At 41.0% G+C, this 26,380-nt stretch overlaps 1 protein-coding gene across 1 annotated transcript in view; it reads left to right on the top strand.

Moving 5' to 3' along the window:
* The first annotated feature begins 313 nt into the window (after positions 1-313).
* Positions 314-26,380, top strand: part of ST6GALNAC3 (ST6 N-acetylgalactosaminide alpha-2,6-sialyltransferase 3) — a 123,019-nt gene continuing 96,952 nt past the window's right edge. Inside the window, 3 exon segments of the mRNA XM_040626588.1 lie at positions 314-318; positions 411-518; positions 965-1,017. Coding sequence (XP_040482522.1) covers positions 314-318; positions 411-518; positions 965-1,017 — 166 coding nt within the window.

The following is a 26,380-nucleotide window of genomic DNA, read 5'->3' as shown; positions in this document are numbered from 1 at the left end:
TATCTAATGCTTACTTTGTGCCATGCACTGTTCTAAGGGTTTTATAAACTTGACTCTTTAATATCATAATAGCCCTTAGAGTACTCACCATCATTACAGACTTTTACAGATAAGGAAGCTGAAGCCAGAGAGGTTTTAATAACTTGCCCAAAGCCACTAACTGATATTTGTGTGAAGACACCTCAGTGCAAGTTTTTTATTATTTTAATTGAAGAGATCATTACCCTGAGATGTTGTCTAGAAATCAACATAGATTTTTCTCTTGAGTCTGCAGATTTTTTCTTAGAGGCCTTAGGAAAACAACAACAACGACATGAAGTAAGAGCACACTTAATTGTGAGTTTATTTTCTGTGTTAATGTAGTAAAGGGGTGAGTGGATTTCGCAAAGCGTGTTCTCATTCGGTTCCAGTCTGAGGGAGCGTCAGATTGCAGCCCCGGCCGCGTTCTCAGCCACGGAGCCGGCCAGACAGAGCCGTCTGCAGAGCCCCCGGGAGAGCCGGCGCCAGCTGCTCCAGCAGTGAGCCCGCGCCCCCTCGGCACAGAGCGCGCACAGTGTTCAGAGGCACACAGATGGGAATTCAAGTGGGGCCAAGACCACTGGGAAAAGTGTTGGAAAGTGAAACCGGGCCAACAGACAGCGCCCTTCTGTTTAGATGCAGCTCTGGAGCCGGGTCCAGAGAAGAATGACTACAAACTGGCTGTGGTTTGGGTTTATTCAGCATCTTGTTCTCATTTTCAAATGTTTGGTCCTTGGGAAGACCCCAAACCTCACTTTGCTACACAGTTGTGTGGCCTATTTGGAGTTTGCAAGAAAATGTTCATTCACGTGGCCTAGATTTCTTATGATTTAAGATCACGCACACATTTTTAGGCACAACTGACAGTAAGGAAAGGGAAGAAGGGACCAGAGATTGAGTGCATACGAGGTGTCAGGTGCTGTGCTGTGCGCTTTACCTGTATTAGCTCCTCTGATGACGGCAGAGAAGCAGAAATGCCTTCAGACAGTCATGGCAAAGGTAGGAAAAGGTTAATGGAGAAGGCAGGATGCATGGAGACTGGAAATGGGAAAGTTAGGACATCTCTAAGTCTTTTTGATCCAGAATCCATGCCCTCAAGTCACCTGAAGTGATTAGTGACAAAATATAATCGCCTTGTGTGAGGAGACGAAAATGATGTTATATGTGTTTCTCATCTTTTCTTCTTTCTGCTGAAGAGTCTTGGCTTCATTTATTTAATTCCTTTTCTTCCTTTCTCCTACCCTGGGAGACTGGTTATATAAACTTTTGTGACAGATTTTAGGAGGGAGGGTGGGAAAAGGGGGCAAGAGATTTATGGATACATAAATATATTCCTATGTATAAGTGCATTTATAGCTTACATATACACACACACATATGTGTGTGTGTGTGTGTGTATATATATATATATATAAAACTTCATAGGTGATAAATACACGAACATTGTAAAATGAGATTTTACCATACTTAAGCTTCTGTTATCTGTTTTAAACCCTTTAAGTTTATTATGAGCGTTTTTCCGTGTCAAAATGTTTAAAACTGCAATATCATTTTTAATATTGCCTAAAACTCTATAAAGTATATGCCAATGCTCAGATATTTAGCTCATTTCCAGTTTTTAGCATTATGCTGCAATGACACCTGGAAAAAATACTTTTAAATGGCACAAATTTCTATTTCTCAGGGAAAACCTTTATTGTGATTTTTCTTAAGTTGGAGGAATTCTCTATGTTTTCAAACTAATTTTTTAAAGCACTGGAGTCATTCTTGCAAGAGTAGCTTATGGAAGACACATTGTGCGAAACCCATAGAAGTGGCTCTTCCTTCCGTGGATTTGTCTTTTGCCCCCACAGTAACCCTTGAGCTTCCGTAGTACTCCGGAGCACCCCAGGACACCCCAGCTAAGATACCAGCTTTGTTTTGTGTTTGTTTGTTTTTAAGATTTATTTATTTATTTGAGAGAGAGAGAGAGAGAGCACGTGCCCGTGCACATGCATGAGGATGGGAGAGGGGCAGAGGGAGAGAGAAACTCAAGCAGACCCTGTGCTGAGCAGGGAGCCCTATGCAGGGCTCAGTCTCACGACCCTGATATCAGACCTGAGCTGAAACCAAGAGTCGACGCTTAACGTACTGTGCCCTCCAGGTGCCCTTGTCTTTTTCTATGATATAATTATTCGCTGATATTACATAGTACTGAAAATCTGTTTTTTTCCTTTAAAAGAAGAAACAACATTTTCTCTTTTAACTCACTTTGAGTTTTGATGTACTACGTTGCCAGCCAAATTAATACTAATTTTTATTTTAATTTTTAAAATCTATTTGTGTATGCTATAATAGAGGCTTTATGCTAAACACATTCAGGCAGTCTGAGGTAGCCTCACTGAAGTGTTACGTAGGCCTGCATAGTGACATGAGGTCCATTCAGTGTCCGTTGTGCCATTAACATCGGGGAAGGTACAAGGGACCAGGACCTACCATATCTCCTGAAATAAAACAGAAAAAGAAGATCTGGCCTGGTCGGTACTACTGTGCCTCTCCACGTCTTGCCCCCTTTGCTGTTCTACCGGAAGCTGGGGTTAACCTTGCATGTCTTGTTATCACTTTCAACAGTCAGATTCTTTTCCTCTGCAATGGAGCTCTGGTTTTCCTATGATTTCTGAGTTTCCTCCAGGATGCTGAGGTGGGGAGGAGTCAGGAAATAGAAATGCAGGCATCCACCTTTGTTGATTTCACTGCAATTCTTTTGTTTGTGCTCTCCAAGGTGAACCTCTCTGAATGTGATCATAGGGGCTAATAAAGAAGAGGTGGCATTTTTTCTTCAGATGTTGGGATTCAAATTGTTTGGAAATCTCACATGTTGGGCCTAACTTATAGATAGACTCCATGTGACCATACAAAAGGGAACCTTCATGAATATGTTATTAGGAACCTGATCCCTTTGTCATTCATCCTTTCTGTGTCCTTGCTTGGTGGAAGACGATAATTTTGTGATTGGTTCAAACCAATGGAAATGCCAGAGAACTGAGTTAGATATGCAGAGGATATTGAAAGGACAGAAATTTATGCTTTCAAGTATTACCATTATTAGATTTATAATTTTAATTTTTTCCTCTAGTCTTAGATAAGGTGAATTGTTGACAGGTTTCTGAGACCAGAAGGAAACTAGAAGATAAATGCATATAGGTAACACAAAGGATCAGACAGTGAAATCTATTAGCAAATAAAAGCAAATAGGAAGAGGACATCATTGTAAGCAAAAACTTGACAAAAAGAAAAAGTTTGGGGCCAGAAATGGTCAAATAATTCTTCCAAAAGAGAGAAATCTTTTTTAAAAAGCACATTGGACCATTTTCTATTATACTGGGGCCAAAAGAAATAGAAAAGTATGATTGAAACAGGTGGGATTTAGTTGTTTTTCAAAACTTTAACAAGCAAAAAAGGGGCATTTTTTTTTTTTTTTGTCCAATTAGTAGCATTAAGATAAATTTAATGTGCTGGCTTCCTGGGATTTGTGCCTTCAATTTATAAGCTTTGCTGATAAAGAAGAAAATCAATTTCATTTTATTCTATTTCCCAGGGAGATAGCAAAAAGCTTAGGGATTTTACGGGGGACTTTTTAATTAGGACTATTATAGAAACAAGTTGAAGAACCAAATATCAAACCTGTAAACTATGTCTTGGGAATAGAGTGTGGATGATGGTTAGGTTTGAAGGCACATGATTATTAAAGTTTTTCAGGTAAGGTTTCTCAGTCTTCATAGGTCAAGGTGATCAAATTTAATTGCTCCTGACCCTTACCATGTGTCATTGTTTTGTTAGTCCTTCAAGCAGATAATTCCGGTGTGAGATGCCAAGGCATCCAGAGGATGTTGGGTGTGAGTCCTGTCACAACGGGGTGCTAATACGAGGGAGTTGGATGGCTGCACATCCTGCTGCCTCCACCCAGCCAGCACTCCTGCTAAGACAGGCAGGAAACAAGACAAAGAAAGGAGCATCTGAGTCCTTCCCAGGGCTTCAGCTGCATCCCTAAGGCAGGTGTCTAGCGGACCAGACCTGGCTTCCTGGGGAGCTCCTTGAGCCTCACCTAGAGCTAAGTTGGGCAGGAGCACACACTTGGTTTATTTCTATCTTTATTTTGGTCTTAGCACAAGGAAAAGACCAATGCTGTCATCCTAACCTATGAGAAGTAAAAGAATATACAGGAACAAGATAACATTAGCCCCAAAGCTTAGAGCAGAAGGAGACTGTATGACCTAGCTTATACTTTTTCTAGGCTGGGAAGGCAGGCCAGTCCCCTAGTTGGAAGGATGTAGGGTGTGTGTGTGTGTGTGTGTGTGTAGGGACAGAGAGATACTCTGACTGCCTGAGGCCCGCAGTCATTTTAGGGGCCCACTAAAATGTCTTAAGTTATTTTTTTGAATCAGAAGAAAAACTGAATATAATAATAATGAATATACAATAATGGATCCATCCTGGATTATACTTGCCTCTTGCTAGTGCAACCATAAAATATGTTTTTATATTTATATATAAAATGAAGGGAGGAGCCCATGAAGGTACAGTGTCTAGGCCCCATGAAAGGTTTAATGCAGCCCAGGCTGAGCAACCATGAGAGAGGCCAACAGGCTAGCAGACACTCACCAAGGCAGACAGAGTCAGAACGGAGAGAGAAAGACAGGAAGACACATGCAGAGTGAAAGATACGGACAGAAAGACAAAAAGAGGGGGATAAAGAAGGACACCTACCCAGAGGGAGAGGCAGGCAGACAGACAGATACACACACACACACACACACACACACACGGCCTGATATATATGGAAAAGCAAGGAGAATGAGATCAGTGGAGAGCCAGGATAGACATACTGAACTAGGCAGACAAACACAGACAAAGATGTCATAAGGAACATTCTGCTAGAAGGGAGGATCCATCTCCTTATTCTGATTTTTTTCGGTCACCCAGGAGAACTCTGAAGAGTTACAGGCCTCTCCAGTCACTCCCTTTGTACTCAGCCATGGAGAATCAAGGCAGAGAGAAGAGTGGGCTAGTCTACTTCCTTTTTACCCCATGCTCCTGGGTACATGAGAGTCCTGGGAAGGAGGTTTGTGTCAATCCCTGGTCGTGACCTTGGGCCCACATTCTTCTTTGCAGGTGAGTTGAAATACAGTGGTCTTTCTCTTCCAGAAAGTGCCATGGTCCATGTTACAAAGCGTCAGACCTCATGGCCAGAAGCAGATGGAAACTGCAAAATTGAGATTGGGTGGGGCAGGAAGTGTTCTAGCCTGAGCCTTAGGGACTGTGGCCTTGATTAGAAATGTATATAGAGGTTGGGGGCAAGGAGGCATTATTTTGGTCACTCTGAAAGCAGAAATTGGACAAGCTGGAACAATTGGAACATGAAGACCTTGTCACCTAAATGAAAGTCACACAGTTCCTTTTCACTTGTATTGTTTCTGGGAAACAGGGTTAGAGATTGTTTATGAAAGATTCAGTAAGATATCTACCATTTAAAATGCCTTACAAGAAAGAAAGCCCGGTGAAATGAAATAATTTACACTAAAAAGTGTATATACTTCAATCTGTTTTGAATTCTGGTCTTCTAATCTTGCCGGAGATGGTTGTAGGAAGAAATCAATAAGAAACAAAGAGGTGGGAGAGAGAGGCAAAGAGAGAGAGAGGGAGAGAAATTATTAAACCAGAAATGAGCTCAGCCTTCCCACCTTTCAGGGCCAGAAAGGAGCAGTAGGCAGTGGGTTCTTTGTAAGACAGTGCCAGCCTTGAGGAGAAAATGCTCACAAGTCCTTGGTTGTGGAAAGTGTTTTTAGGTGAAGTAATTTCTTATTTTGCACAAATGATCCCAGTGTGTGTCTGGTTGTCAGTTCAGTCGTAGCCTCTGTCCAACATTGTTATAGAGATAATTTTCTCAGTTAAGAGACTAAGGGTAGTTGAAGTTATTTAATAAGTTTGTTTTCGTCAGTTGTAGGTTATTTTTCTGCCATTTGTTGACAGCATCAGGGTGTGGGATGGTGCATAAATCCCCTCAAGAATGGAGTTATGTGGTCACATTAAGCTGAAGCCTCCCCCCGCCCCCCGCCAAGCTAACAGCAATTACTTTGGATTCATTTTAGTAGGTGTGAGAAGCTCATCTATTTAGAAGATGAATAGTTTATTTAGGATCATCTGGTAGCAGCAGGTTAATTAAAGAGTGACTCCATCATCTCGAGCCAAAATCACAGGCATTATAAAAGCAAGCCTGCTTTATGACTGTCATGTGAGAAATGTACACAATGATGCCCGGAGAGTTTAAACATTATTAAAAGTTATCCATTGGGTGAGTTCGTTCTTCTTCCACATTATACAGACATAAACAGCATCTGCTAGTTTCCTCTTTCCTGATTATATGCACCTTTTATAGTAGAATAAAAAAGTGATTGCACTTTTGCAAACAGCAGCATAGCTCACGATGGTCTTCTAAGTGTGCCACATTTAACTGTTACCACAACCTTTTAGTAGGAATACTGTTATTTGGTAACCCCATTTTATGCATGAAGAAACCAAAAGCACAGAGTCGTTAAGTGATTTATCTGAGGCCACACAGCTTGTGAGCAGCGGAGCTGAGATTAGCAATCAGCCTGCCTTGGGAGCCACACTCTTATTGGCCACCTCCACTGCCCTCCGCAGAAGTAGCACAGGAAATGACATCTCCAGCTCTCTATTGGGAGAATATTGATCCATTATTCGACTGATGGGGCAAGCTCTTCTCTTTACCAGGATGTTTAGCTGCTACCATTCTAGCCTGGGGACCTAAGCTATGACTGTTGCCTAGAAGCTCGGGGGGGAAAGGATGGTATAAAATTACTGTGGAAGCTCAGAGCTGAAATGTGGATTATTTTCTTTTCACCAACCTTATATCCAATAATAATGTTTTTTTAAGTCTAGTGGTCCAACTTTTGCTTTCAGAGTGACCAAAACAATGCCTCCCTGCCCCAGGCCTTTATATAGATGTTTGAATAGGCACGTTCTGACCAGCAAACCACATCAGACACCAGTCGCCCAAACATGCCAACCCATCCGTCACCTACCATTTGCTGGGCCCTGGAGAAATACCTAGAAGTGTAAGTCCTAATGAGTCCTTCTCACCAAAGATTCAAGGTCTTTCAGAGGGAGTGGCACACCGAAATTTGAAGTCCGCCCATACCGCAAAGAGCCTCCGCGGAGTGGCGCACTCAGTGAATCCTAGGAAGCTCAAGTGAGGGAGAAATCCTATCTGGCTGGTGGGTGGGCATCTCCAAGGAAAGGGCAGGAGGTGGTCTTGTCTGAGGATGGGGGGGAGATTGGATTTGAGGTAGACCCTCAAAAATGCGTTGGACTTGGATGCCTGGAGAGAAGGACATTCCATGTGCAGAGGTATGTGAGCAAACCTCTGGCAATGGCCGGAGCCAGGAGGAAGAGCACTGTTTTTGGAGTCTTGGATGATGAGGTTAGAACGATACCAACTGACCTGGCTTCCCTTGCAGGGAGCAGGAAAACAAACATGTTGTACTTTGCTCATCAGTGTATGATGGTAGGGAGCGCAAAAATCTGATTTTTGTGTATGGCCTGTGGAATCAGTTATGTTCTCACCTCGTTTTTAAACTCCGATAAAAACAGGTTTGTTTTTTTCTCCCACTTGTGTTCTTGAAACCTATGTTTACAGGACCTTATGTTACTTACACTCTGGGGTGTTACCTTTAATCTCAGCCTCTATTTGCTACAAATACAGGAAAAGGTGACAGTTTCATTCAGGATAAACTCCATTGATCTCTCTCTCTGCGGCAAGATATTTTTCTCTAGCATTTTGGGGCACATTTTCTCTAGGAGGCAGCATGAACATAGATGGAACGCACTGCCTGGGTTGGGATCCCGGCTTGACACTCAACTCAGATACATGCTTAACCTCTCTGTGCCTCAGATTTCTCATCCGGTGCAGGGGTGATGCTCTAAGCAGTACCTGGGACACAATGAAGAATTGTCAGCTTCAATCATGCATTCTCAACAAGGGTGACAGCACTGTGAAGAGGGCAAAAATTCATGAATGGCGTGATTGGGGAAAATACTGCCCTTTTGGGAAGTGTGTGTGTGTGTGTGTGTGTGTGCCAAAGAAGTGTTCGGGAAACACTGACTTAAATCAACTCTACTAAGTTAGACCTAATGAAGCACTGATAGAAGGAATCCAAAAGGAAGCTTAGAAGTACTTTGATGCCTACTCATCAACAGAGCATTCAATCAGCAGGCATTTACCAAGGCCCATTTACCAAGGCCCAGTCTTAGGTCACTTCTTGGTCATTTGCAGAGTGAGCTAACCAAAGGGTCTTTTCTTGAAGCTAGTGGTGGTGGGAGCACAGAGCTGAGGAGGGAATGAGTTGCTTTTCCCACTTTGGCCAAGGGGCCAATGGTCTGGGTATGAGTGGCTTGGGCTGGACAGAGGAAATGATAACAGCTCACGTCTGCCAGGTTTTGTTCTTTTCAGAGTAGTTTCACACACATTATCTCACAAGCACTGTCTTCCTTTAAAAATAACTTTAAATTACACATTTAGGAAAGAAATATATTTTTTATAAGAAAATTGACATATTACATGTAAGCATAAAAATTCCCTTTGGGTGTCTTTCCCTGCTCCCCTCCACAGGGTTAACCACTATTAAGTATGAGTTTTTATGCAACACTTTTTTTCTCTTCATTTACAGATAAACCTATTTTTAAAAGTACATATTATTTTGCATTTTTTACATTAATGATAATATACTATGTATAATTTCTTTTTTTTTTTTTTTAAAGATTTTGTTTATTTGACAGATAGAGACAGCCAGCGAGAGAGGGAACACAAGCAGGGGGAGTGGGAGAGGAAGAAGCAGGCTCATAGCGGAGGAGCCTGACGTGGGGCTCGATCCCATAACGCCGGGATCACGCCCTGAGCTGAAGGCAGACGCTTAACCACTGTGCCACCCAGGCGCCCCTATACTATGTATAATTTCTACCACCGGCTTTTTTTTTTTGTAACTCGTGACATGTCTTGGAGATCATTCCCTAATAAAACATGCTGATCTCATTCTGTTAAACTGCTGTGTGCCCGTGGGAGGAATATACCATTATTTACTTATCCATTTCTCCTTCTGGTAGATATTTATGTTATTTCCATATTTTTCTGTTACCACAGCTAGGAATGCCACCTCTTTAGGTATCTGGGTGTATTTCTATAGCTGCTCTTTAAGCTGATATAATCTTATAGCATAGGAAACTGAGGCCCAGAGAAGTGACACAGTCAGTAAGTAGCAGGTCTAGGACCAGAACCCAGGTCTTTTCTTTTTTCTTAAGGATTTTATTTATTTATTTGTCAGAGAGAGCATGCCCAAGCAGGGAGAGTGGAAGGCAGAGGGAGAAGCAGGCTCTCTGCTGAGCAAGGAGCCCGATGCAGGACTCGATCTGAGCCGAAGGCAGACACTTAACCAACTGAGCCACGCAGGTGGCCCTAGGTATTTTTGTTCCAAATTCAAGTGTGATGAGTTTTCTTCCCCTTCCATTCCACAGCTGCCTCACATTCCCCCAGACTGGAGCATGTGCAGTGGGTGACCTCTTTGCTAGTGGTAGCACTGGGGGCTTCCCCAAACGTTGCTGCTTCTTTACTCACTTGTGCTGATCGATCAACTACGTCATGTTTCCTGCAGGTGGACAGCTCTGTGGGAATAAAATGGGGGTGGAGAAGATTGTATAGAATGGCCAGCCTGACCTGATTACCAAGTCATCATGCCAAAAGAGGCACAGATTTCTCCATCCACGGCTGAAATTTGAAAGCTCCGACTGAGATATGTCAGGATGAAGTAACACTTAAATTGTGAAGGGAGAAGGTACTAAGGAGGGCGGGGACAGTAACCTATGGACACTGGCTTGTTTTGAGCAGCACAGGAAGAGATGGATATTCTAATTGGCCATCATACATTAAAATAAAAAGGGTTCCTGGGGCCTATGAAAAGCTTAAGTTTCGGAGAACCCTGAGCTGCTTTCTGATGAGGCTTCTTCACTGTTTCACAATGGCATATTGAAAGGGTTTTTTAATTAAAATCCCCAGTACATTGTTGGGGCTGCAGATCAGGATGGTTGGACCAGCCCCTTCTTCCCCAGCTGATCAAGGCTGTGATGCCAGGGACCAGACTGCCCACATCCATCAGCTGTCCCAGACCAGGGGGCGCTCCGGCAGCCCTGACAGACGGGATTCCAGCCAGAGCAGATCCTGGGAGAGAGCAGGGAGCCCAGCAAGTTCGTCATGGCCTTGCTGCCCCAGTCCATCCAGACACTCCCCTGGACCCAATTAGCAGACTGGAAATAGCATCCAAGTGTGTTGCAACCACTAAGTTAAGAGGAGAATAACACACATGAAAGAATCAAGTGGGAAAAGAGCATTTTGGATCCTGAAGGAGCAAGTTGCTTGTCAGAGATGTAACGAACCGAAACAAAATAGGTTGCTGCTCTTAAGCCTTTTTCTAACACTGCTGGGGTTCATTAGCTTGGGGAAAAGCACCGAAATTGCAAAAGAACAAAAAAACAAAACAAAACAGAAAAGAAATGCTTATTGTTCCCATGTTCAGTTTCTTATTTAATATAACTTAAAAAGGGAAATTTAATAGAAAAGGGAGAGTATCATTAATTTTAGAGCCTGCAAGAAATGAAAATGAGAAATGATCCACTGATTAGTGATATGCAATTTGTTCCTTGAATGTCTTCAATAATGTGTGAATGTCACATTATATAACACTTATAATGATTAAACCAGAAGATGAAATAAGATAGGATAGATCTTGTGTTCTTCCCTTGACTAGTGGACAACTTATCTCATTAATCTCTCTAGGCTTGCAGCCTTAAATTGAATAAGCAGGGGGAGATTTATAGCCACACGACTTAGCAGCCTCACAGAGGAAATCTTACAGTACTATTTTGAGAAGCCCCCGAGATAATTCTTGGGATTTGTATTCATTGTAGCCTGTCATAAAACATTGCCGGAACCAGTAATGAGTAGTGAACCTTCTCGGGAACTTAATATTCTGACAGCAACATTGAAAATGAGCAGTTGTTGGTGCCTCATCTCATGGGAAGTTAAAGTATTCTTGATCCCAGTTTAAAAGTATTTTGTTAGAAATGTTGACTTTGGTATAGTAGGAGATTATGTACTGAGAGACCTGGGTCCTGAGGAATGCTCATGAAAAATTAGTGAGCTTTTGACATTACCAGGGTAGATCTGAAGCGACCTTTATGAAGTATTTGTTGAAAGAATGAATGAATTGGTAACTGTGAGTCCTCCTCTTTTCATCTGAGTACTCCATATGACTGAAGTCCTGACACTCGAGGTGAGTACCGTGAAGATGAGCTCATATAAAACAATTTTTAAAGAAAATGCCCTGCCACCCCTTGGACCAGTAGCTCGGAATTCAAGTTGGAAAAAAAAAATTGTTGTTCTCCACATGGCTTTATTGAGTAATTGATAAAGTGTATACATTTAAACTGTACAGTGTGATGATTTAATACATAAATACAGGGTGAGATGATTACCACAATCAGGTTCATTAACACCTCCATCACCTCACGTGGTTACCACTGCGTGAGTGTGTGTGTGTGTGTGTGTGTGTGTGTGTGTACGTTTAAGATCTATTCTCTTAGCAAATTTCAAGTATAAAATACAGTATTATTAAATAGTCACTATGCTGTATGTTAGATTCCCAAAACTTACTCATCCTGTAACTGATGGCTTGTATCGTTTGACCAGCATCTCCCCATTTCACCCACCCCTAGCCTCCGATAACCACCATTTGACTCTCTGTTTCTGAGTTTGACTTCATTTTTCTTTTTTAGGTTCCACATAAAAATGAAATCATACAGCATTTGTCTTTCTCTGTCTGGCTTATTTTACTTAGCATGATGTCCTTTAGATTCATCTGTGTTGTTGCAAATGGCAGGATTTCCTTCTTTCTCATGGCTGAATAATATACGTGTGTGTGTGTGTGTGTACGTATATATATACCCCATCTCTTTTATCCATTCATCCATTGATGGACACTTAAGAAAAAGAGGTTTAACTTGGTAAATCCCTCAGACTCAGTAAAGGTGCCCCTTTAAAAATCATCAGTAAGCCCTTGCATGCCTTCTTCCTTTGGAATGTTCACTTCCTCTCAAAGCCTGCCTATTCATGGACTATGAGCCCCTTGAGCATGAGGCTGTGCCTGTCTCTGTAGTTCTGCATCTTGATTATGCCTGTGACATATTAAATACCCTTGAAAAACTTTCTGATATATGAAACAGAAGTTAATGATTATTTATATGAAGTCAAAATCCACCTTTCTGAGCTTCTACTTGGCAGATTTAGTTCTGTCTTTTGCCCAAAAAACAATATACCAACTCCTTCTTCCATGTGAGTATTTTGATTCTCAATCACTCCTTCAGTTTTCTGTGCTCTAGATTAATCTCTAGTTCCCTCAATTAATTATTTTCTTTAACAGCTGTGCCAATCATTTTTAACTTCCTGGTCAACGAAAACCTCAGGTCCTTTTGTCTTTAAGTAATATCAAGGAAACGTTCCCACCCATCTTTTATTGGAGTAAAGGCTTTTTTTTTTTTTTAGCTGAATTTGTAACTTGTCCCATTTATCATTGTAAAGTTGAATCATCCTGGCTTTACCCATTTTTCTACCTTCTTGAGAGTTTTTCATTGGCTAATTTTGTCAGTAGCGTTGTTGCCACAATGTTATATCTTTGCTGCGTTGACCAACAAAGCTGGTAACAGAAAACTGTGGATGCTTTGATGCATGCCAGGAAGGCCCTCTTCTCCCCGGGGGTGACAGTGAGCTATCGTTTAGCCCTCTTGTGTGATCATTAGGCTTACACAAATTTCCACATGGTGCTGAAAATGACTTTAGAAAATGTTAAATCTATTCATACTCTCTACCGACTCTGAGTATAAGGAAACCAAATCAATCCAAAAGAGCCCGGAGCTACGCAGCTGGTTAGTAGAAACACCCAGACTAGAACCAAGCCCAAATGATACTGAAGGGAGTTGTCCTTTTTTCTTTATGACAACTTTTTTTTTAAACAGACAATTTTTTTAGAGCAGTTTTAAGTTCATAGCAAAATTGAGCTGAATGTACAGGGATGTTCCGTACACTCTGGCCTCACACATGCACAGCCTCCTCCACTATGGACATCTCTCACCCAAATGGTACATTTGTTACAAATGATGAACCTACATTGACACATCATTATCACGCAGAGTCCAAGGTTTACATTAGGCTTCACTCGGTGTTGTACATTCTATGGGTTTGGACAAATTTATAATGACACGTATCCACCATTATAGTAACATATGGAGTAGTTTCACTGCCCGAAAAATCTTCTGTTCTTCACCTATTCATCCTCTTGTTCCCCTAGCTCCTGGCAGCTGCTGAACTTTTTACTGTCTTCATTGTTTTTCCTTTTTCAGAATGTCATGGAGTTGGAATTGTATAGTAAGTAGCCTTTTCAGACTGGCTGCTTTCACTTAGCAATATTTACGTTTCCTCCATGTCTTCTGAAAGCTTGATGGCTCATTTCCGTTCAGTGCTGAATATCCCATGGTCTGGATGTACCACAGTTCATTTATCCATTCACCAATTGAAGGGCGTCTTGGTTGCTTACAAGTTTTGGCAGTTATGAATATAGCTGCTATAAATATCTGTGTGCAGCTTTTCTGTGGACATAAGTTCTCAGATCTTTAGGGTAAATACCAAGGAGTGTGACTGCTAGGTCATGTGGTAAGCGTATGTTTCATTCTGTAACAAACCACTAAGAGCTGCCCCTCTTCACCTCATTCTCAAGTTTGATACAGAAACATTAAATGTCTTGTTGAAGTCCCAACATATTGTGGAAGGTTTCTGAGTCTTTTTTTTTTTAATTAACTTTTTTTATTGAAGTAGAGATCACATACAATGTTACATTAGTTTCAGGTGTACAACATCGTTATCGGGTTTCCTAGTGTTTATACGAAGGTCATATCATATACTAATGTTAATTTGAAGATAAAGCACAATGATGGTCTTTCCTCTTTCTTCTTCTGAGACCATCAGTAAAACTCTGTTTCCAAATATAAAACATTAAAACGTGATGGTGGCATTACCTAAGAACTGGTCCACTACAGAGAGAAGTAAGCATGTGTGTGTGTATAGGTAGGAGGGTGTACCATAATAGGGTTTATACCATAATTAAAGGAGTTGGAGAAACAGAACAATTTTCTGGTCAGTGAAAACTTTTCACATAAAGGCAAACTGGTCATTTATGCACAACCATCAGGGGGCCGTGGCTCCTTGCTTTGTGTTCCCTAAGGGAGCTCCATTTTTGATGAGGGATTATAGCTTTGTTCAATGGAAAGAAAATAGCTCTTTGTACCTTGCTGGCCGAATTGCTAACTATTCTTTAAATACAAGTCTCACTGTTCCCATTATTCAGTATTTAAATATACATAATGTAATGTAATGTAATGTCTTTACTACTGTTAGTCAGTATTTCCAAAGAGCTTTTTTTCTTAAATCTCTGAAACCCAGAACCAAAGAACACTTTCCTCTTAGGTGTATTTTATTATTGGTTAGAATAGAGCCAATCCATAAATTTTTAGAGTCAAAAAGCACTGAGTAAAAGTTTTCCTTAAAAATCTCCTTAGAATTTACCTTTCATAAGAGACTGTGTTCTAAAAAAACCATCTTAAAATCTGTTGTTTCATCAGACTTGTTTGTGTAAACCTCAGTATCGTCTAACTGCAGCCCAACGAGGACCATCATACTGCACTTCTAATCAAAAAATAAATTGAACATAGTGGTAGGCTTACAGAAAGAGAGGGAATTAGATTTGATTAGATTAGCTCTAACCTGCCCGGAATAAAACTGTCTACGTTTCCTGTTATTTGTCAGTGTTTATAGCTGGGTTCGTCTACAATGCTTTCACTATTATTTCCAGGCGGTAAAAGGCAGTCAAGCAGAAAAGACACTCATAAATGTCAGAAAAGAATAAGTTTTTTTTGTTTTTTTGGTTTTTTTTGTATTTCAAGGTCTTTGAAGGTCAAGTTCAACCCATTTAAGGGAAGCAGAGTGACGGGTATGTGGTAGCATGTTGTTAGTTGGTGTATTTAGGCATCTAATTTATGGGAACTTAACGCACTTGCCTATTACTCTAAGCAAGTGAAATGTCCTGGGAAGATTCTATTTATTTTATAGATTTGTTTCACCTGTTAGAAGGTAAAATAAGTCAAAATTTCGTAATTTGTGATGAGGAAGGGAAGATGTTCAACTTGTCAAAACCTGATCAGGTTATGGAGCGCTGTGATTCTTTTTCCTTGCTCCTCCTATTGTAAATCTGCCCTACCTGGCAGCTTCCCCACTCCATAGTGAGAAGAAAGAGCTCTGTTAAGAATTTTGCAAACCAGTGTGAGATTTTTTCCTCCAGAAGCCTTTATTGAGATGTTTTCTTTCTTTTTGAGACTTTTTTTTCCCCCAGTGGAGAGCCTTAGCAATTATAGTTTAAAGCTATGAAAATAGGTATGTTCTTTGGTATCAAACAGCTTCTGGAGCTTCTTGAAGATTTTCAAACTAAAGAGATCCAAAGGTGGTATTTCAAGGTGCTACCAGCACGGGCCTTTGTAGTTAGAAACTCGCAGAATGTTCTACCAAGTGTATTATTCTTTGGAGATGTTGGACTCCAGTACTATTGCATTTGGTAAAATGTGAGGTGTTTTGAGTCTGAGTGTGTGCCTATGTGTGTTCCCACCTCTGCTACACTGAGTTACAGAGTTACAGAGTGTTGGTCTCATGATGTAGGATGAATAGACAGAGGATAGGAGCAGGGAGGGGAATAGACATTTGGAAACACTCACTATGTGTCAAATACACAATGTATATTTCTTTTTTCAGTGCTCACTGTTAGCATGAGAAGCACTAGGTTACTATTTTCCAGATTGCAGGGTCAGAAAGGTAAAGTGTACTTGTCTAGGAGCCAACCTACGTTTCTTGAGTGTCTGCAGTTAGCTCACTAGGGTAAGCTCCAGAGAGGTGGAATTAGAGGACAGAGCATAAAACCTGGTCACCAGAGCTAATTTCTGTGGGGAAATTATGGGTGTGTGTTGTGGGGAGGGAGAAAATACATTTTCATGGAGCAAAATGCTTTGAATTGTAATATCACTAGATGATTAAAGTTCAGGAGTTGTCTTTTCTTTCCAAAGAAATGTTTTTTGGTCACCCCACAGAGGCCCTGGCTTGCTCTTCCTTTCCTGGGCTGCTTTTCATTTGTTATCCTTTTCTTCCTCTCCTGTTGCAAGTTTCCTTCTGAAATTCCTGTTGCTCGGGGCGCCTGGGTGGCTCAGTTGGTTAAGCATCTGACTCTTGATTTCAGCTCAGGTCATGATCTCAAGGTCATGGGATCGAATCCAGTGTGGGTTTCTCTGCTCATCAGGGAGTCTGCTGGAGATTCTCTTTCTCTCTCTGTCTCCCCCCGCCCACCGCACACACTCTCAAATAAATAACCTTAAAAAAAAATTCCTGTTGCTTTCTATATAGAAAATTGATTTTTCTCTTTGCTTTTACCCTCCATTTCCAGACCATGCCTTATCTTAGAAACCTTTATCCATGATGGTATTTTACTAAACAGAGAACCCTGAGTGTATATGCAACAAATGTTCATTGAGCACCACCTGTATACCAAATATAATACTTAGATGATGTATTGGCAACAAAAACACAGTTCTTGCCCTTGTAGAATTTCAATCTTAATGAGAAAGATATCAAGTTTAGTTTTCTCCTTCTTTTCTGCCACCATCAAATTTCTTTTAGGAGAACAGACTGAACTCAGACCCCATACAAGCATGGTGTTGACGCTCAGTAAATGTGTATTGATTTGTAGAAAATATTAAATCTCTTTAGCCCTCATTTTTCTTGTTACACAAGTAATATTTTAAAACAAATATTCTTTGAGGAAAATTATCTTCTGTAGTTGATCAGCATTAGTCAACATTTGTATGGAACTTTGGTGTTTATGAAGATAGGGCTTTTTATAAGCTTTATCAGAGTTAAACCCTATAAATCTGTGAAAAAGGGGCTCTTATAATATCCATTTTACAGTTTAGAAATCTGTAGATAGGCACTAATCCGTTCAGTGTGGAGATGAGAGTAGACCATAGTCTCTCTATCTCCAAATCATCTTTTCTTTTGACTACCATTGCCTCTTGAAAATGATTAAAACAAAACATCAAGAGATACATAAGCATCTTGATTTCCACTTATAATAAATATTTTTCACCTGAAAAGCACAGAGGCAAATTATTATATTCATTTAATTTATCAATTCACCATTTCTTAGCACCTAATATGTGCCAGACAGTGAGTTCAGGACGAGGGTCCAAAATGTAGTTCTTTCCTCCAAGGCATTGTAATCTAATGGAGTAGACAGGTATATAACTAAATAATTACAGGACCATGAGATAAGATATTCTTGAGGCATAATGCAAAGATCACTAGCTTCTTGGACAGTCTGGTTTGCATCTTGACGTTAATTATGACTTTTTAGCTATTATCCTGGGCACGTCATTTATCCCCTTTGGCCAAAAGTTTCTTCAACTATGAAACAGGGAATAAAAGTATTAACATGCATTGCAGTTGTTAATGTTAGAGGAAGTGTGTGCAAAGGGCCCAGTATAATTCCAAGTGCTAGTAGGTGCTGAATTAGTGGTACTACAATTATAACATGACTGTGTCGATACAAATTTTATGTATATAAAAATTGTTTTGTATTTAACTTTGTTTGTTCTATCTTTCCATCCATCCATCTATTCTCTGACTATGAACTCCCCAAGAATTTAGGGACTAATTTCCTGATAAGATAATAGAAAGGCTAGGGGAAATGTCCGAGAGGAGGTGAAGTTTTTTTTTGGTGTCTAAAGACAGATTTTTTTTTTAATTTTTCTGAACTGAAATTTTATTTTTATTTTTTGAAGATTCTGTTTATTTGAGAGAGAGAGAGAGAGAGAGAGAGCTTGTGTGTGTACAGAGGGAGAGTGAGAGGGAGAAGCAGAAGCAGACTCCCTGCTGAGCAGGGAGCCCGATGCAGGACTGGATCCCAGGACCTTGAGATCATGACCTGAGCCTAAGGCAGAGGTTTAACCGACTCAGCCACCCAGGCGTCCCCAGTGAACTGAAATTTTAGGTAGAAGGAACTATACCATGTATGAAGCCATCAAAAAAGCATGGAATCTTCCAAAAACCATGAGATGCTCACTCTAGCTAAAGTATGAAGTATGAACTTGGGGAGGCTGAGGGCTCAGCTGGACAAATAGAGGTCAGATCATAAAGGGATTTTTATCTCATGCTGAGCCACTTGGACTTTATCTTACCCTACAGCCTACAGACAACCTTCTCTCACCTAAATAGAAAATGACAAGCTTAGGGGCGCCTGGGTGGCACAGCGGTTAAGCGTCTGCCTTCGGCTCAGGGCGTGATCCCGGCGTTATGGGATCGAGCCCCACATCAGGCTCCTCCGCTATGAGCCTGCTTCTTCCTCTCCCACTCCCCCTGCTTGTGTTCCCTCTCTCGCTGGCTGTCTCTATCTCTGTCAAATAAATAAATAAAATCTTTAAAAAAAAAAAAAAAAAAAAAAAAGAAAATGACAAGCTTGGAATGAAAGTGATGGAAACAACTTATTTTGGTTTGTGGAGTTCTTGATTGCATGGAAAAAAGAGGAAATCTACCAAAAATGTATCTGAAAAAATAAGAAATGGTGTATCTTGAACAAGAACCTTTACGATGAATGGATCATGGAGAGTTGAGATTTCTAGTGAAAAACGCTGTTAGGAGGCATCTTAAGCCAGGTTTCAGAAGGAACAAGCAGGGCCGAAATGTTATAGGTCAGAGCTCCCTGGGGCAAATTTTGTCCCATTACGTGGCAAGTTCTAAAGCAGCAGGGACAGGACTGAGAGTACCTGAACCCCAAATAGAACACTTACCATTTTCCCTGAAAGTCAGCATAAATATTTGATAACGTCTCCCTTTCTGTGAAGGGGCCCTCGCTCAGTGGGAGTGGTATCTAGTATCCCTTAGCAGAACTGAAATATTTGTTTTCTTAAGCTTTTCTTTATGTCCTGGAGGTGGATTCTAAAAGCTCCTAAAGTATTTTGATTTTGAATTCTCACAAAAGTATTTTTTCTTTCACAGTAATTCAATATAAAAGGCAATAAAAGTGATATATTCAGAGTATTCAGGACCTGCTATCAGAGCCACACGGGAATAAACTATCTTGCCACTTGCACATCCCACGGGAGAAGAGAATCACAATTCACATATAGGAAATATTTAATGTGTTTCCCTCCGTTTTGCTCATATTGTCTGCTCTGCTGAAAGGCAGATTTTTTGCAGATAAAAGCTGCCCTATCTTGCTGAACTGCTCATCTCTTTTGCTCAGGAAGAAAAGCCTTTGTTAAAATCAGAAGCAAAACCTGATTTTCAAAATACTGCCTAAAAGTAACAAAATGCAAGGAGATATCACAATGTGCTAAGATTATGGGCCAATCTTTGCGCTTTGGGAAATTACCAAACAAATTTGGTAAATATTGTTAAGTGAACAGGCAATGTGTGTTTCCTCAGCATCGCCTTATGAATTGGTGGTTAGGCGCTTGAGAATAGACTAGACTACGGAGGTGGCCTTGCCCTTGTGGCTGGGCAGGCCCATAGACACATGGTTCAAGGCGGTGAACCATGCCGCCCTCACTTGGCCTTTTAGGACTGTTCACAGATTATTCATGTGTTTTCAAGGTTTGTGTCCACAAGACGTCTGGCTTGGCTGCTTTTGCCAATGGGGAAGCGTTAGGGAACAAGACAGATAGAGCTTCTGCTTTTCAAGAACTCACGGCCTAGCAGGGAAAGAGATATTAAGCCAGCCATCGCAACAATGCACAGAGATATGCAGGGGACATTCAGTGTACCGTGGGCCAAGCCCTGTAGTGGTTGTGCAAGTTCAATCCTTGGGACTTAATTCTGGCGAAAGAATACCCACCTGGGCTGGATCTTGGGTACCGGAGCTGAGATTTTAGTTAAAATATTAAGACCTCGCACAAGTTAACTCCTGTCAACTGAATGTTTCTAAATTTTGAGGAATGGCCTTTGTTTCTTCACATGTATTTATTGGTAAGTCTTCCCTTGGGACTACCTTTGGGAATATTTTTTATGATAATGTTTACTGAACAAATCTGAATGTTTGACTTGTAGAACGAACAAATAATCTCCAGAGAAATCTTCATCTTTATGCAGCCACGTATAAGATACAAAAACAGACATTTTCTTATTTTAAGAAATATGCACAGAAATGAAAATTTTCATACTCTCCTTGCTTTGATTTCAGATTTTCAACAAACTGAACTCCCAGTTTTAAAACTCCTGTTGGGAGTGCCGGGGCTTAGTGGGGGTGCTGTGACCAGGTGTGTTAACCCTTCCGCCTGTATATGTATGAGAGACCGAACCTGATTCTATTCGATACAACTGGGTGAAAAAATATGGAAGCTTCTGTTCAGATAAGGGTTAAAAAGGAAAGAATCTCTTTTGCTGCAAACTTTTTCTCAGCAGGTGCAAAATAGCTGCAATCAGGTAGGCTTTGGTAAGTGGCAGCTGCTATCTACCAAGTTGAAAGATCACAAATTCTCACCCCATTTCTATTTCAATTACATAGACACGGGGTTCAATTTGCGCGTCTCTGAAGGCATGCCTAACTCTATGATAAGAAATGGGCCTTGACCAATGGGCGCCTGGGTGGCGCAGTCGTTAAGCGTCTGCCTTCGGCTCAGGGCGTGATCCCGGCGTTGTGGGATCGAGCCCCACATCAGGCTCCTCCGCTAGGAGCCTGCTTCTTCCTCTCCCACTCCCCCTGCTTGTGTTCCCTCTCTCGCTGGCTGTCTCTGTCTCTGTCAAATAAATAAATAATAATTAAAAAAAAAAAAAAAGAAATGGGCCTTGACCAAGCGTGGGGCCATGTACACAGCCATGCTGTAAGCCTCACTCATAGTGACACAAGCTCTGGCCAGTCAGGGTCCCTGGGTCCTCATTACATTGTCATTAGACATGAGGGATTGGATCCTTCGTGAGTCATCTAGGATCCTAAAGACATTCCATCTTACAGATGAAGAAATCAAGGCCCAGAGAGGATAACAGCCTTACCTGTGGTCACCTTGGTTACGGACTTATCAAGGCATAGTTCTGGCCTCAAGCTGCTACTTGTCTTGTGCTACAGAGGTAAATATACGAGGTCGAATTGATGAAGACCACTACTGCCTGGAACACTGTGTTGATAGGATTCTGAAGTTGCATCCTAACTCAGGGGGAAATGGTGCTGGGGTTGATTAGCAATGTCTGCGGAGAATGCGGGGCGGGGGGGGGCATGTGTTTTCTGAATTTGGTTGAATGATGGAGGGGGATGGGCAATCAAATAATTACCATATGATCTGAAACATGCTTCAGAACAAAGTGCTCTTAAATCTTCCTGGAGGGTCAGGACCATTTCACAGGAGATGATGCTTAGATTTAGTATTGAAGAATAACTATCAGTTTTCCTCACAGAGAAAGGAAAGAAGAAGACATTCCTGGAAGGCAGAGTAACTTGGGCAGGGGATCTAATAAGTGGAGAAACTAAGGAAATTAATGCTCATTGATTGCCTGCTATGTGCTGGGCACTAAGCTAGGTCCTTTACGCATTATCTCATTATTTATTTTCACAATGACTTGAAGATTTTACAGATGAGGAACATGGACAAAGAAAATTAAGATGCTCAAAGTCATATAGCTAAGTAGGGTGAGCTTTTAGTTACTGGGGCTCTAAAGTAACTTTAGTGGTAGCTTTTTAGAAGGACAGGGTAGATGAGGAAGAGTGGATTGGGGAGGGAGGATATCATCAGTTTGGATTTGGGCTATTAAATTTGAGTTGCCTCTGGGACATCTAAATAGAGAAGGCTTGTGTGCTGTTGGAAATATGGCATTGACTGATCTGTGTATGATAATAATATAGATCAAAGACTCACTGATAACAGACATCGTGCGTGTATTTCCAGGCTTCTGCTTAACAGTGGAGATCTTTCTGCCTTTGCTATTCTAGCACAGGAGACTATAAGTAATAAACTAATATGCTTTATGTTGCATGAGCGATTCAAATTACTGCCAATGCAATATTAAACCCAGAATCGATAGGAAAACTGTCTTACTTAGAAATTCAAGTGTTCTTGGCACAGTACAATTTATTATTACCATGAGACCTGTGCTCTGGCAAAACTCTACTTGTGTTCAGCAAAGACTTTTGAATATGTGTGTTCCTCTGCCAGGGCTCTGCTTTGACCTACAAGAGGACAGTGTCTATTCCTTAGAGAGATGCCGGGAGGTGCCACAGTTGACATCTGTGCATGGAGATGCAGTATGACATGCATACGTGCCCAGGGTCATCGAAATATGTTCAAAAAAAGAAGGCTTTAAAAAAAATATTTTTTAACTTGTGCAATTTCAAAAAGAAGAAAAAAAACCGAAAAGGCTTCTATGTTGGTGAATTCCAATGTTCCAAGCAACTTCAGGGCTCATTGTTATTCTTTCTTTGTGGACTTGTGGTTAAGGCTCCTTTAAAACACAGGGTAAGGGATAGGTGTTTAGAATAATCCAGGTCCCATTCCCGATTCTCTTTGTTCTCTAGAATGATGATGATGATGATCATAGTGATGACGATGACTTTGATACCACCAGACTTCATTGATTTTACTATGTTTTTTCCACACGTCTGAGAGTGAGCTGCCTGTATTCTCAATACTACCTTGCAGTCACTACCAGCCTGCAACGAAGTTAAATTCTCCCAGATAGGATTTGCGTTGTTTCAAATGGTCACCTGGGGATACTGCCAACCTGAGACCACTTTAAATTGAATTATTTACTGAGATTTTTCTTGAATCACACCGGTAGTGTGAACTTGTATCAAAAACCTGCATGAGTACCTGCTTGTGGTTCGAATTCTCAGGGGAGATTATTTTTCCTTTCTCTTCTCTTGCTGTGCCATTCTGAATGGCAGCTTTATTTCTGGGATATTCGAACTTTAAGGAAATAGCATTTTGGCGTCTTAGCTTTTTGCAGAGGTCTATTATTAGACTCCCCATCTTGCTTTTCTTTCCTACTGTATTTAGAGTAACCATGTATCTAACGATAACAATTGATGGTATCTCAGAGTTGATGAAATAACTGTTAAGAAGAGGTAACATTTACTGAGCACTTTCCCTTTGCCAGGCAGTGCTTTTGGGGTTCTTCATATGTAGTAAATCATTTAAACTGTTAGCGATCATATTAGGTAGGTACTACTGTTTCTCCAATTTCAAGTAAGAAATTGGCACGGAGGCACAAAGAGGTTAAGAGCAACATGCCCAAGGTGACATACATTGACTTACTTAGTGTTACTTGACCACCCTGAGTCTGCAGATAGGCTGCTGGTGAGAATCCGTTTCATCCCTGTAAAGCCCTTGCTGAGCACACAGCAGACTGTTGCGAGTCCCTCCCCTCAGAAAATGTGCCATTGTCCTTATTACTAGGACAGGGTATCCTTTTGTTACCCACTTCTCATTCCCTGGTGTGGGATTAATGTGTTTTTTTTTTTTTTTTAAGATTGTTTTTTTTTTATTTATTTGACAGAGACAGCCAGCGAGAGAGGGAACACAGGCAGGGGAGTGGGAGAGGAAGAAGCAGGCTCCCAGCGGAGAAGCCTGATGTGGGACTCGATCCCAGAACTCTGGGATCACGCCCTGAGCCGAAGGCAGACGCTTAATGACTGTGCCACCCAGGTGCCCCGGGATTCATGTTTTAAGTGTTATCCTCAGACAAGAGTTGGTTTTCTAAAAAATGTGAATTCGTCAAATCTTTTTATTATGTATCGGATAAAGGATGTTGTTCTAAGCAGGTTTACTACCATTCAGATCTGCAAGTTCTACCAGGAACCTCAAATCAATTCTCAGAATACTCAGATTCTTCTTACTTCACTTTATATTCCCCCATCCTAACCCTTTCCCCCCACCGCCCACCATGCCCACATCAAATCTACACAGAAATGTCCAAGTGAGGTGAATTAAGAGGAAAAAAGAATGATTTGATTCATAGAAAACGTAATTCCCCTAATGATCCGATCTGAAACTTTTCAGATAATTTACCACTTGAATTTAGAAGAGAATAATTTTTAATCCTCTACCCTTCCTTGTCTCCTTCATTCTTTTATTTCTTCCACACATATTTACTGAATATCTCCCAAATTCAAGATGTTGTGCTTAATGCTGCCTGAGATGTTTCTCAGACTTTATTCACGTTCTCAAGGAATTCTTTTCTTTCTTCTTTTTTTTTTTTTTTTTGAGAGAGAGAGAGAGAGAGAAAGAGAGTGAGTGGGGCAGGGAGGGACAGAAGGAGAGAGAGAATCCTAAGTAGATTCCACACCCAGCATGGACCCCAACATAGGACTTGATCTCATGACTCTGATCTTGACCTGAGCCACCCAGGCACCCCTTAATGAATTATTACAAACAAAAATTATAGGGGAACCTTTCCCTTCCCGCCCCTCCTTTTCATTCTCCTCCTCCTATCCTCTTTCCTTGATCTTCCTTCTCTATCCATCCCATCTCACCTCACTGTCATTGGCCACCTAGAAGCCAGAGAGGGTTACAGGCTTTAAGGAGGAAATGCCCTTTGAGCTGAGTTAAATTTGCACTTGTAGAGATGAGAATGGTAGAAAATAGCAAGGTGCAGTAAGAAGCAGTCTGGACAAAGTGACGGGAAACTGGGTAGCAAAAGGACTTTAGGGAATGTTGAGATGCCAGCCTGAAATAGGGAGGGATGAAATGACAGATGGGACAGGAGACCTCCAAGCATCCACACTTCCCTTCCTACTTCACTGGTTATAGGGAGAATCATGTGGGTGACAGGTCTGAGAGGGTGTTCAAAGATATATGCTGTACGATATCAACATCGCATCAATTCACAGAAAAATAAAGGGTCCCATCATCGTCTTCATGGTTGTCATTTTCATCATTATCATGATGCCTGTGGGGATGACTCCCTCCCTAATGACACCAGGATCACCAGAATTTATCCTTATATTCCACTTCTTTGTCCTGAACACCTTGAAAGTAAGAATTGGATTCTAAGAGACAAACTCATCTCTGTAAGAGTAAAAGATGCCAAGCAGGTATTTGCAGAAACCAGACAAAGGCCAGTGTTCTGTAAGGTGGCAGAGAATAAACAAAATCACCCAGGCTGGTTACCTAAGTATCTTCATCATCTCTGGTTAGTTAGCACCTCTCTTCCCTCTACAGAATGCCAGGGGTACAGAGAGACAACAACAGGCAGACTGGAAGATATTTGTTCCCCTAAGTTCAAGAATGTAATGAAAAAAAGAAGTAACTTCAGGGCTATCTGTCCCGATCTCTGATGTTCTTAATCATGAGAACTGGCCCTTTGGATTAAATTTCTCTGTGTCTATCTGCACAGCCACACTGAGAGACTTTGCTTTCTGGGCTCCTTCATTCTACATACTCAGTACCAATCTTCAGCTCTATCTTGTGTTTCTGAAGAATTTTGATTCCTTTCTGCCACGTGAAAGGACATATGCTGAAGCAGTATGATAAAGATGAAAGGCAAAATGAGATAAACTGGTTTTATATAATTTTTCAAAATGAAACGAACTCAGTCAATGTAGCCATGATTGTTTTCATTTGATATTGTAGCAGTCTGAAAATCAAATCAGGACAGGAAAACCTAAGTCCCCTCCTCAAATAAGAAAGATGTGTAGCATATAAAATATCCATTGACAGTTTTCATTATGGTTTTAATATAAGTGCTAGAAAGTTCAGTGTGATAGTGCTCATGTGAACTTGAACTTCTCTAGAGTGTTTGCAACGATAGGGAGTCTCCATTGGGCAAAAAGTCCCTGAAGAAATTTTGGCCACCTGTGATTTCTCCCTAGGACTTTGCACAGGATCATGTATGACCGTGGTGCCCCTGAGAACTCTCTTGCCTTGGTTTTTGTTTGTTGCATCTGTAATTCAGTATGGACTGTACCTGTGTTGATGGTGACATGTTGACATGGGTTCCAAATTCTTAAAGCAGGTCACCATATTGAAGGTTGTGTACTACTTATTTTTTTTTTAATGAAACCATCAGCATTATGCTGTTTTCGCTGCATCTTCATTGAATAGAAGGACTGCAGAATTGTGGTGCTAAGAAAGGAAGACATGTCCATTTGATCATGTTGGTTCCTGGAAACTACGGTAATAGGACTCCATA

The sequence above is a fragment of the Ursus maritimus genome, unplaced genomic scaffold (genome assembly GCF_017311325.1).
Source record: "Ursus maritimus isolate PB19 unplaced genomic scaffold, ASM1731132v1 scaffold_12, whole genome shotgun sequence".
NCBI lineage: Eukaryota > Metazoa > Chordata > Mammalia > Carnivora > Ursidae > Ursus > Ursus maritimus.
Note: the sequence above shows the minus strand (reverse complement) of the source record. Positions and strands in the feature narration are given on the sequence as shown.